The following is a 13810-nucleotide window of genomic DNA, read 5'->3' as shown; positions in this document are numbered from 1 at the left end:
GTCAGAAAGTTCATTGCTAAAGGTCAAGAAAATAAAGTATATACATTTAAAAAGTTTATATATGGTCTAATGTAAGTGTCAAAACGATGGAACATAAGCTTTAATGTAGTCATTTTATCTTATGATTTTAAAATGATCAATGAGGATCATTGTGTTTATATAAGAAAGACAAAGAAAAGTTTATCATCTTATCATTATATGTTGATGACATATTATAGTTGAAAGTGACAAAATTTGTGATAGAAGCCAAATCATGACTTTCATCAAAATTTGACATAATAGATATGAGAGAAGTTGAGTACATCTTAGAAGTAAAGATTATAAAAGATTGATAAAAAAGACTTTTGGGTTTATCTCCAGAGGCTTATATCACTAAGATGTTTCAAAACTTTAATATGTCAGATTGTAATATTGAATAAACACCTATAACGAGAGGTACTGTTCTGAGTAAAAGTATATATCCCAAGACTCTTGAGGAAATAACCAAGATAAAGAAAAAATCACATACTAGTGTCATTAGTAGTTTAATGTACACTATGTTGTGTACACATCATGATATTAACTATGCTATTAATTTAGTTAGTCATTTCTAGTCAAACTCAGGATCGAGACATTTGAAAGCGGTCAAGAGGATATTTAGATATCTTAAAGGGATAATAGAATATTGTCTCTGTTTTCAATAATCTGCTACATAGATGTAGATTAGACAAGCGATCTTGATGATAGAAAATTTATATCTAGCTATACCTTTTTACTGAATGGTGGCACCATCTCATGGAATAGTAAGAAATAGACTTATATAACACTGTCGACAATGGAAGCTGAGTATGTGACTTGTTCAGCGGTTGCACAAGAACTCGTAGGGTTAAAAGGTTCTTGAAGCATCTGAAAATTATTAAGAATAGTGGGAGTCCTATTATAGTGTACTATGATAATTAAGCTTCTATAACTTTTTTTAAGGATTTTAAATGTCACAACAAAGGTAAACACATAACTATTAAGTATAATTTTGTAAGAGATATTGTTGACCAAAAAAAGATAATTCTTGAGTATATCCCTACACGTACTATGCTTGCTGATTCTTTTACTAAATCATTAACTAAAGAGTCATTTTAAGGACATATAAAGTCTTTGAGATTTCGAAGAATATAATATATTGTAAAGAAAATAAGATGATTGATTTTGAAATGTCATGATCAATTCAATGTATAAGTTATTATTACATTTGAAAAAAATCTCGGTGAGAATGTCGGTGGATTGAGATTAGTCCTCTCATATGGACAATTATTTCTATTTGTTAAGTATAAATAGAGGTAAGATCATTACTTATGAGATAACTAATAAAACTGTGAATGAAGATATACTTATAAGTTGGGGTCACCTTCATGATTGTATCAAGATAAAATCATTTGTGAATTAATAATGATCGGAGTAAATGTATCCACCATTTACTAAATTTGCTAGAAGCCAAATTGGAATTCATAAATTGAATTCAGGATTAGGTATTGGGAATGTGTAGATCAAAATCTGTACAATGTTTGAGAAAAATATGTGCTCTTTAGTAGTAAAGAGAATAATATCGTAGTATGTAATTCATATCACATGTGCTATAGCGACAATAAGGGTAGTAGGAGAATAAATCCCTGCTTCTCTATTACGTGAGATCCTTTAGATTACAAGTTAATTTCAATTTTACCCTAAGTGACTATTTAACTATCTATTTGAATTTTTAATTAGGTCTCCTATTTTAGTATATATCTTAATGACTATAGATGATTTAATCTATGGAACATGACTTGGAAATCAACTGATTAAAATAAATAGATTCCAATTAAAAAGAAAAATAAATTAGATTTATATCTTTGACATTTATTCATTAGTTGACTAATTATATTTTATTGTTGAGTATATAAAATGTGTATGAATAATTATTGTATGAACAATTATATTAATTGGAGAATTAAACATGATGTTATTATGAGAGATTAGAGATATTCATATTGATGTAAATGAGTTAATCTGAATAAATATAAGATATTGATATCTCTTGTAGAGTGGTCATGTAGAGTGTAACAATTTTGTTAGCATTGATTGCTCTGTGTGTTTGCTGTTGCTCGAACTATTTTTCCTTAAATATGAATTAGATGTTATACGTGTCTGTGACTAATTGGTTTTATGTTGTATATGATCTTTATAGTTTGATTTAGACGAGTGGAAGATGTTAGTAGTGGGAGACATGGGCAGTTTCTAAAATTACCGACGTACCTCATATGTTGCTCCATACTCTTGTTATATATAAACATCCAAGGCAAAGATAGAAAGGGGACTGTTACTTTCTGACAAGAGAGGAGCATCCAAGCGTGAGAGATTTGACTTGTGAAATCTGTGAAGGATTGTCTAATAATTGTCATTTCGATGACAAACATGAGGTACAAGCTAGACGAGGCATCTTCTGTAAGTGCTTACAGTTGTAACCTTGAATTTCATGCATTAGAATCAACAACCACCACAATTACCATCCTCGTGTATCAGATACTCAGCCCCATTGGGGAGCTCGAGCTATGTTTACCAGCAATGAGGAACATACCCACCACTGTTGTCAACTCAGTATCCTCTCATGGTCGCTACTCGCAGCAGTTTGCTCCATGTGGTTATTAGAATTTTGGGATCATAATTGTAATTATAAATGTCTAATGTCATCAATTCAATAAGTCAAAAATTAATGTGGTCAAAATTATGATTAAAGAATTTGACTTAAGGGCTTAATTGTAATGAAAATAATAGTGTGAATACCGCACATATAATTTCTAGTTTGTTGAGAGGCTACATTAGAAATAAGCAAACTTGGATAATTATAAAAAGGGGTTATGGTCCCAGTTTGTAGAACGATGCTTCAGTTTTGTACCCTATCGATAAAACTCTTTGGATTCTTAAGAAAATCTGCAAATTGAAGATCATTGCTCGAGATCGATTGTAAATCATGAGTTCTGGTATGCTTCCGCAATTCTAATTATTATGCTTGTGATTTCTTGAGAATTGAGTAGAGTTTAGGGTTTTGTGTTGAGATTTTCCTATCAATTTTTTCCTACAATGGTATCAGAGTGAAGGTTATTCTAAATTCTTAAGAAATTATAATACATATGCAAAGTTTTAAACATATCTTTTTGATTTTAGGTTCATGATAATCAAGCTCACCTTGAGCAGGAATTTTTAATTCATCTTTCTTGGGGTCCAAAAGCGTTGGTACGCACATGGCCAGCATATTTTATAAATGGATATATTTTTCATACTCAGGAATATGGAAGGGGAAAAAGTACAATGAATAGTGGAGTATGTGTTCAGTCATCAGAAAATGACAGAGGCAGTGCAAGCAATGATTTTTATGGTTTGCTGGATGATATTATAGAGGTAGAATATCCTGGGCCAGAAATGCGAGTTATTTTGTTTATGTGTCGTTGGTTTGACCCAGTCAGAGGAATGAAGGTGCATCCACAGTACAAGTTGGTTGAAATAAATCATAAGAGGTTTTATAAACGATATGAACCATTTGTGTTGGCACAACAAGCTATTCAAGTATTCTATGCTTCGTATCCTAGTTTAAGACGTGACAAAATTGATTGGTGGGCTGTATGTAAAACTAAAGCACGGACAAAAATTGAGGAACGTTGGGAAGACATTGCATATCAACAAGAGGAAGTTAGAAACACATTTGAGACGGAAGAACATATTATTTCAACATTACGAGATCCCAGCGGAATTGTAATTAATGTTGATGCAAGTGATATTAATGATAATGAAGATGATGACAACGACGAAGATGACGACGACGATGATGATGACGACGACGACGACGATGACGACGACAACGATGATAATGACAATGAAAATGAGGACTTTGATTTTATATAAAAAATTAGCTCTTTTGTATATATGGTAAGGGAATTTTTATGAGTAATTTAGTTTTATTTGGCATATTTATATAACATGTTGCTTATTTACTTGTTTATACACTGTCGTCTTAATAAATATTTATAATTGACTGTTGATGCATTGTATTTTTTTTCTTATCTGTTATTACAGGTCTTCCTATTTGCATATGGCGGTCAGTTTTTTCTTAGTAGTTGCTTCGGTCCTCGTACTAGCACATATGGCGGTAAGTTTTTTCATATTCTAGCTGTTAATTTCTCCTATTAATGTAATGAATATTTTTTTTTATCTTATAAAAATTTTGTTTCACAGTTTCGCAGAGGTGGCCATAGACGCACTACGCCTGTTGCTCAGTCTGCTTCGGCACCTGGCCAGTCTGGGTCACCCTCTAGTGCTGCAGGACCATCACATGCACATTCGCCACCTAGTGCTGCAGGACCGTCACATGCACCTTCGCCACCTACTGCTGCAGGACCGTCGCATGCACCTTCGCCACCACAGCCGTCGCAGTTACAGTCGCCAAACCCTTCCATACAGTCCACTACCGACCAGCCTCGGGAGGTTGTAGTCCCTCATGGCGATTCGTAAGTATTCAGATAGTTTTTTTATATTTATATATATATATTTTTATTACTAATAATGTTTGTTTAATTTTTTTTATAGGTTCGAAAATTCGGTAACAATTATTCGCCAAATTAATAGAATTGTAAATAATCATTGGGGAGGGACTTCGATGACTTATACTAGCACTCCAGGACCCACAAAGGATTTATGGTGGAGTGAATTTAAGGTAAATGTTTTCTTAATTTAATTAATATATCATATAAAATTGAATATATCTAATATTATTTTTATTTCAGCGAGCATTTACTTGGGATCCTGCACATGAAATGGAAATAAAGCGAATTTTTTTAAAAAAAATGTGGGGATCATATTCGCCATACTTTGAATCATGCCAAGACCAGAAATAAGAAACCACCGTGCATCACAGATGAAAATTGGACAAAGATCCTCGGTGCTTGGGAAACAGAGGAAAGTAAACAAAAAAGTCACCAGAACAAGACAAACCAATCATATAATTCTGGTGACTCATCTGCTACATATGCGGGAGGCTCCATCAACATCGAGGAACACACGCGCAGATTAGTAAATTCTTCTATACACTATGTTATTAATTAAATTTAACTTATTTCTCTATTTCTAACCATGCTTTTTTAGACTCAGGAGATGGGGAAGGAGCCACTATTTATTGAGACATTTACCCGCACTTTTCAAAAAAAAGATAAGACTTGGAGCGGAGACAGAGCTAGAGCTATGAAGGTTTAAATTTTATTATTTAACTTAATTTAATTTTAATAGTTATGTATCTTTTTTAACATATTAAATGTATTTATATTTCAATACAGGAAAAATATGAAGAGGCCGAGCTAGCACAGAGGAATTTAAGTGCCAGTGATGGATCTGAGCCCTCCGTAGGAAATGACTTGAATATCTGGTTGGAGGTGACTGGAGGATCGAAGGGGGGGAGGATATTGGGATTGGGTTCTCTGAGCAGAACTCATCGAGTTCCTGGCACCTCTTCTTCTTCTTCCACTCAACCGGCAATGAGGGCTCAAATAGACAACCTAACTGAAGAAGTCTCTCATTTAAAAGGAATAATTAATCAAAGGGATGAAGAAATGAGAGAAATGCGCAGACAACAGACTGAAGAAATGAGAGAAATGCGCAGACAGCAGGAATTGATTATGAAGCATTTTCAGTTAGGCTCCGCTCTGAGTCAGCTTCCTCATATTCCCGATGATGCCGGTGAAGACGGTGAAGACGATGATTCTTGATAGCCTAGTTGTGTATCATTTTAATTTTTCTCACATTTAATTTTGTTTTTGCTTATTGCTATTTGTAACTCTTTTTTATTTACTAATTCATATTATTATTTTAATTTGAACAGGGTTGATGAAACCAAGGATGGCGAAGAGGTAAATTTTTACATATTCTACTTTATTTGTAAAAATTAATGTGCTAATATTTCTATTTTTTGATGTAGGAACAGAAAAAGAATTGATGATGATGATCAAATCAGTGATGCAGAAAGTATTACCTGAGGTTGAATCCGTGGACGGTGATACTTATCTTTTCTGGTCATTCAGCTTTTACTCCACCTTATTTATGTATTTGCATGTTATGTTTAGATACATTTGGAGTTGGAGTTTTGTTTATTATGGATGTTATGTTTGATACATTTGAAGTTTGGATGAGTTGATACATTGTAGTTGCTATATTTGGAGTTTCTTACATTTGGATGTTATGTATATTATGATCATTTGGATGTTATGTTTATATTTGGATATGTTTTGTATTGTTTGATCATTAGGATGTGTTTATATGGATGTTTAAGTAGGATGTGATTATATTTATGGATGTGTTTGTGATTATGTGTGTGGATGTATTTGTGATTATGAGTTTGGAATTATTTGTGGATCTATTATTGTAAACAGGATTCATATATCGTAAAAACAGATTGAATCCTGTGAAATTTTTTTTTGTTTTGCGACGAAATTTGCGACGAATCAAGGTTTCGTCGCCAAAATATCGAAAATATATACTGTTGATATCGTAAAATTGGCGACGAATTAGTTTTTTCGTCGCCAAATTTGGCGACGAATTCATGTTTTCGTCGCCAAATTTGGCGACGAAATCATGTTTTCGTCGCCAAATTGGCGACGAATTCAGTTTTCGTCGCCAAATTTGGCGACGAATTCAGATTTTCGTCGCCAAATTGGCGACGAATTCACTAAATTCGTCGCCAATTTGGCGACGTCGCCAATTTGGCGACGAATTCAGTGTTTTCGTCGCCAAATTGGACGAATTTCAATTCGTCGCGAATTTGACCTTTTTTTGCGGTTTTTGGGTTTTCGCGAATTTTAGCGACAAATTAGTTTTACGTCGCAAATTTGGCGACGAAATTTTATTTTCGTCGCTATATTTTGGAACGAAAATATTATTTCGTCGCAAAATTTTGCGACGAATTTTGCGACGAATTTAAAATTCGTTGCAAAATTAGCAACGAATTTGAATTTTTTCGTCGCCAGGTCTTGCGACAGGCTTTTCGGAACGGAAAAATTTTTGTCGCCATTTTCGTCGCAAATATATTTTGCGACGAAAATTTTTTATTTTTTCGTCGCAAAATTCGTCGCAAATACCCTGTTTTTTTGTAGTGTGTTAAATCTTGAGTTCAACATAGCTTTAGTAGATTTGATTATCTTATCATTACTTCCAATAAAAAGAATGTCATCTATATATAGGCATAAGATGACAAAATCATTTTTTGTGTCTTTCATATAGACACATTTATCACATTCATTGATCTTAAATTCACTTTCCTTCATGACATTATTAAACTTTTCATGTCACTGCTTTAGAGCTTATTTCAAGTGATATAATAACTTTATCAATCTATAAATTTTATTTTCCTATCATGACGTAGAAAATTCTTCAAGTTGTTCCATGTAGATTTCCTCTTCTAAATCCTCATTTAGAAAAGCGATCTTTATATCCATTTGATATATTTCTAAATTTCATAAAGCGACGATAGCCAACAACACTATGATGAAAGTTATTCTCGATACCAAAGAATATGTATCAAAGTAATCAAGGTATTCACGTTGTTGGTAATCTTTAATTATCAATTTAGACTTATACTTATCAAGCTTGTCATCTGCCTTGCTCTCGGGAAGCTTTGCTTGGTTTTGTTTCACTTATTGAGGCTGTGCTGTAAGCTATTTACTTGTTTTGCCTCAATCTGTGTTTTCCTTCTATAATCTCTGTGCTTAACATCTATCTGTGAGATTGGTTGTGGAGAGGTCACTCCACCGAGAAGGAGATTCATCTAGCCGATTTTATCCGGAATTTGATCTACCGAAGATCAAGGGATCGTCCACCTTACGGACACGCCGAGGAGTAGGGGCAAGTTATCCCTGAACCTCGTACATCATAGTGTTTGTATTTCTTTCCTTTTTGTTAGCTATTTTCCGCTGCGCACTAACATTTTTGTAGGAGAAAATCGAATTTCAAGAGAGGTTATTCACTCCCCCCCCCCTCTCTCTAGCCATCTCCGATCTTCAACACATATATGGCAACATTTGAAGCAAAATGAAGGAGGAAGAGAACTATGTATCAAGGAGGAGAATTTCAAAGATTTAGATCAGAATTTCTTCATGGATTTGAAGAACACACTTAAACAAATGGAATACAAGAGAAAGAAATCAGAAAAAGGGCAAGGTTCATTGATTAGCATTTAACTATATCCATGTATACCACTTGCATCCACTCTCTTATTTGAATTTCTTTTCTCTTGAATTTTTATTTCTAAATTCTTATATCAATTGCCTCAGTTCATGAACTTTTCTATGTCTTCAATAAGCCTAGTAGATGTGGATTTCAAATCAAGAATGGTAGTGGAGAGTAGAAAACAAGCAAGCCTATGGTAATGCATGAACTTGAGTTGTTTGATTGTAGGATGAGAGCCACTGATATTATTTGCTGAAAATAACCTCGTGAGATTTAGTGTGATACATTTATCTTAATTAATCATGAAGTGTGAAACTTGCTATGTGGTTAACTGAGTACAAGAGTCTAATCCATGGGTTTAAGTTTTTGAGACTCTAAAACTTAGATAATTCCCTTTTAATTATTTCTAATCATGATTAAGAATAACCTAGGTAGGGGTACGATCTTAGTTTATTTTGTTTACTTAAGCGAGACGCTCAAGGGTAAGTGTGGGGGAATTTGATGAGTTAGAGTTTTATACATTTTTAATCGATTCAATTTTAGATTTTTGCATGAAAATAAATTGTTAAATGAATCGATTTGATTATATTTGTGTCATGTGGTATAATTGAAGGTTTGATTAAAATTTCTGTGATTTAATGGCAAATTTTACATTAATTGAGTTTAATTGATTGTAGGGTTCAAATCAGATCAAATTCGAGCTCAATCGTGGTCAAATCGAGCCAATTTGCCCAAATTGATCAAGCCAACATGGAGGACATGACCTAGATCAAGCCCGATCAAGATCCCTCAAATTTTTGGAAGCCCTAAGCTGCCCTAGAGCCTAGATCAAGTTTTGACCGTTGGATTCAAAATCAAGGGCTGAGATGCAGTGATTAATCAGCGGTATATAATCACAAAGCTTACCCGATGAACAGTGTCTGGCCGCACTGTTCATCGTCCCCGCGGAAACAATCCCCTGCGCAAGGACGTAGCAGCTCGATCATTCCCGTCCATTTCTTCCACTTCCGTTGCAATCCTGGATCCCTGAGGAGCTTCAATCCGGTTCGTTGGGCGACAATCGGCGATCGGACGGCGCGCGACGGCGGGGGTTCTTCCGGCGGCGCCAAGCCCTGTTTCTTCGAGTTCCGGCGAAGTGCTGAGAAATTTGAAGCCGCAAGCTGAAGAGGGGTTCTCTAAAGGTTGCGGAACACATCCAAAGGGTCAGAAATTTTGCCAGTGCAAGGAGGAGGAGAGAAATCCAGTTTTGCCAGCTGAAAACAAGCTTTTGCACGCGCTGTTCTGTTCGGAGAGGGTTTCTTCGGCTGTTCGTGGCTCGGGCAGCAAGTAAACCGCACCAACAACCGACGTGAAGACTCCTTATGGATTATTGAAGCCACATTGTGGATTCAACAAGTTGTTGACACCAATTTGAGGAGAAACAATCGGATAAGGGAGGATGGATGTTTACTGTTCTTGATTCTTCGTTTCTGAACTTTCGGTTTCTGATTGTTTCTGAAATTCCAATTTCTGAGTTGTTGCTAATCTAAATCTTTAACAACTTTGTTAATTTGATTATTAGGTTAATGTTGTAGTTCTTTTTGTTTGGATTCAGATTGATTTTAGAATGTTCATTTTAACTTCTGCATTTGGACTGAACTGATAGAACTGATACTGTGCAGTATCAGTCGATACTGTACAGTATCAGGGTTTTAGGGTTGTTTTGCTTAAGCAAGGGTTGTTCCACGAGTTAATTGCATTTGATAGTTAGATTGCATTTTGTTTTGCAAGCTAGATTAGTTTCTTAGAAATTTAACTAAGCCTAGGTTCTTTCTTTCCTAATTTCATGAATTGCTGATTCATTGCCCTTGTTAGATTTTTCTTTATAGATTAGATTGATAACTTGCAATTTATTTCATTTACTGATTTTTAAATTTACATTTTGTTCGAAAAAATACCAAAACCCCCATTTATATCAAAAAACCCAAAAAGAACGACACGTAAGCTTAAATTGAACAATTGTCTACTAGTCCTTGGAAAAATACGACTCGAGGCCCCTATACTTCATTTGTTTGTATTTATCGTGGGTTTTCGATAAATTTATAAATTCTAATTTGCAACCCTACTCGTGACACATACAAATCTAGGGTTGTCAATCACCCACAATCACAATTCATAAAGTTCTTTTAGTTAAGGACATGAAATTTAACTTGCTTAGTGTAAGTCAATTATGTGATTCGGGTTATCAAGTTAAATTTCATGCAAACAAATGTCTAGTTAGACAAATAGAGTTGAAGAATGTGATCTTAGAAGGATATAGGAACCAAAACCTTTACTATATAAATTTGTTTTTTGCTTCTCCCTTCTATGTCTCATGTCAAAGGAAGAGGAAGGATGACTATGACATAGGAGGCTTGGACACATCAACATGAAGAACATTGCCAAGGTGGCCAAAATGAAATTGGTGAAAGGACTACCAAAAGTCAAATATGTCAAGGACAAGATGTTTGATGCATGCTAAGAGGGTAAACAACCTAAATCATTACACAAAGGTAAAACTCTAACTAGCACTATTTTACCTTTTGAATTAGTGCATTTAGATTTATTTGATTGTCATAGCACCCTTTCACTTATGGGGAATAAATATTGTTTGGTAATTATAGATTATTACTCTAGATTTACTTGGGTTTATTTCATGAAAAATAAGGATGAGACCTTAGCTATTTTCATAGGTTTTAGCAAAAGGGTAGAAAATGAAAGAACCTTGAAAATCAATACGATTAGAAGTGATCATGGTGGAGAGTTTGAGAACTCAAACTTCTCAAAATTTTACTTAGAAAATAGATACAAACATGAATTTTTATGTCCAAGAACCCCTCAACAAAATGGAATTGTTGAGAGAAAAAATATGGCTTTACAAGAAGCCGCTAGGACAATGCTAAATGCGTTTTCATTACCCACCTATTTATGGGCGGAAGCGATTAACACCGCTTGCTACATTCAAAATAGGGTGGTAATTCATCAATTTTCAGGAAAAATATCTTTTGAGTTGTGGAATAGAAAAATATCCAAAATTAACTACTTTAGAGTGTTTGGATGTAAGGCTTACATTTTAAACACCAAAGATGACTTAAAAAAATTTGAGGCCAAAGCGGATGAAGGAATCCTAGTTGGTTACTCATCATCTAGCAAAGGCTATAAGGTTTATAACAAAAGAATCCAAATGATTGAGGAGTCATCAAATGTTGAATTTGATGAGTCTAACAACACTACCCTAGAAAATCTCCTATTGATGAAGATATAAACGCAAGAAAACAAGATATAACTCATGCAATAAAGAACTTACAATTAGGAAGTAATGATCTAGGGGGAGGAAGAGGTGATTCGGATGATGAGCGTAAACGTGAAAATAATAAGTGTGATGAGTGATGAGCTAGGGTTTTATGAATTTTTAATCGATTCACTTTTGGGTTTTTGCATGAAAATAAATTATTTAATAAATCGATTTGATTGTATTTGTGCTATATTGCATGATTTGAGGTTTGATTATAATTTTCATGATTTAATGGTGAATTTTTGCATTAATTGAGTTTAATTGGTTGTAGGGCTCAAGTTGGACCAAGATCGAGCTCAACCGCGATCGAATCGAGCCAAATTCACTCAAATTGATCAAGCCACATGGAGGACATGACCTAACTCAAGCCTGATCAAGATTTAACATTTTTTCACAAATCCTAGGCTGCCCTAAACCCTAGATCAAAGCTCTCCTCCACAGGATAAAAAATGGACGGCTACGATCAATTGATTAATCAGAAGTATATTAAGCCGAAACATAGGAAGTGAACAGTGGCTGCGCTACTGTTCATTGTCCCGAAAGCGCTCCCCTGCTCAGCGATGTACGCGCACAGCTGGCCCGGCCCACCTAAACTTCTTCCATTGCAATCCTTGGTCCTTGAGGAGTCCAACACCGGTCGATTGGGTATATTCCGGCAGCTGGAATGGCGTGACGGAGAGGGTTTTTTCGGCGCGACCAACCTCTATTTCCGGCGTTTCTGGTGGCCTGCTGCACAATCCGAGTCTGCAGTTCGTGGAGGGGTTCTCCTAGGATCGACGGAGCTCCCTTGTATCAACAGCAACACCATCGGAGCAAGAAGAAGTGGAGGATTCCAGTTTTGTCATCTGAAACGTGACTGCACAGCTTTCTGTTTCGTTCGGAGAGGGTTTTTTCGAGCTTTTCAGAGGTCTGGCAGCGAGTAAAACACCCAAAGATTGCGTGGAAGACTCCAGAGCGATTGTTGAAGCTGCATTGTTGGATTCAATAGCTTGTATGACACCAAGCTAAGGAGAAACAAGTGGAAGAAGAATGTCTGGATGAGTTTATATTTTTGATTTTAATACTGCACAACTTTAGTTTCTGAATCTTATTTTCTGAGTTTTGTTAATCAGTATCTGTTAAGAATCTTGAATTCATTTCGGGTGGTTGATTTCAATACTAGTTTATGTGTTTTTGGATTCAATCCAGTGCAAATTCCGTTTAAAACTTTGAATGCAATTTCTGTTTGATTAGGGCTTCAATTTCACTGTACTGTTTTGTGCCAAATTGCACTGTTCTGTGCCAAACTTTTCTGATGTATCAAGTTCAGCTAGTTTAGTTATTTCGATTGCATTTTAGAATTAGAATTAGTTAACTAATTTCAAGTAATTCTAGTTGGTTTGTTTCCTTACTTACATCCATTGCATTGAAATTCATTTAGGATGCATTTAAGCTTAGGTTACTGATTTAAACATAGTTTAGGGTTTATGATAGTTTTGTTTTATTTGTGCATTTGGGTTTCAACCATCAATTTGATTTGAATTTGCATTTCGAGATTAGGAGGTAACTTGATTTCAATTGCATTTCGTTAAATCATTGCATTTTTCATTTTCATTTCATTCCAAAAACATCAAAACCCCATTTACATTTGAAAACCCCAAAAAGAACGACACGAAAGCTTAGTTTAAACGATTTTCTACTAGCCCTTGGAAAAATATGACTCGAGGCCCCTATACTACATTTGTTTGTATTAATTGTGGGTTTTCAAAAATTTAAATCAATTTGCAACCCTACTCGTGACACATCAAATCTAGGGTTGTCAAATTTTGGCGTCGTTGCCAGGGAACTCTAGTAGAAATTGTTTACTTTGAGCTTTAGTACAGTTTTACATTTTTGTTTCTATTTTTCTTGAATTAATTGCATATCTGATCTTTTTCCTTTGTTTTTGTTGAGTTTATGACCAGGAGTGCAGGTGATGATTTAGCTGAGTTTGATCCAGAGTTAGAACATGTAACGCCCGCCCTTACCAGAGCCTTTGACGGACGCTACAGTTTACTACATTCATTCATACATGCTACTATCATATACGAAAAATCTAAAACTTTACAGCGGAAAAATAAAACATTATCACAAAACATAGATCCGTATACAATAATTAGAATTTAGTAGCATGATAAGTCTAGATGATAAAGTCTAGTCAGGGAATCATTATAACATGATAGTTTTAAACAACTACAACTAACATGCAGATATAAAATATTTGCATGGCCAGGACTTTGTCAAGTCACCACCATACACATCTCT

At 34.8% G+C, this 13810-nt stretch overlaps 1 protein-coding gene and 1 pseudogene across 1 annotated transcript; both read left to right on the top strand.

The window, feature by feature from the left end:
• Positions 1–2424: 2424 nt before the first annotated feature.
• Positions 2425–3909, top strand: LOC141819053 (uncharacterized). The gene is made up of 2 exons (XM_074706427.1): positions 2425–2607; positions 3175–3909. The coding sequence occupies exons 1-2, from the start codon at positions 2425–2427 to the stop codon at positions 3907–3909; spliced, it is 918 nt and encodes a 305-aa protein (XP_074562528.1).
• A 238-nt stretch (positions 3910–4147) lies between these two features.
• On the top strand, positions 4148–5762 carry LOC141819044 (uncharacterized; annotated as a pseudogene).
• Positions 5763–13810: the final 8048 nt, after the last annotated feature.

The sequence above is a fragment of the Curcuma longa genome, chromosome 2, assembly GCF_044706935.1.
Source record: "Curcuma longa cultivar G26 ecotype Majalengka, Jawa Barat chromosome 2, ITB_CL_G26_1.1, whole genome shotgun sequence".
NCBI classification, from domain to species: domain Eukaryota; kingdom Viridiplantae; phylum Streptophyta; class Magnoliopsida; order Zingiberales; family Zingiberaceae; genus Curcuma; species Curcuma longa.
The sequence above is the reverse complement of the archived record's forward strand: the minus strand, read 5'-3'. Positions and strand labels throughout refer to the sequence as shown.

Coding starts and splice junctions, on each gene's coding strand:
- LOC141819053 (XM_074706427.1), top strand. CDS start 2,425: ATGAGGTACAAGCTAGACGAGGCATCTTCTGTAAGTGCTTACAGTTGT. Junction 2,608..3,174: donor CCACCACTGTTGTCAACTCA/GTATCCTCTCAT, acceptor TTTTGATTTTAG/GTTCATGATAATCAAGCTCA.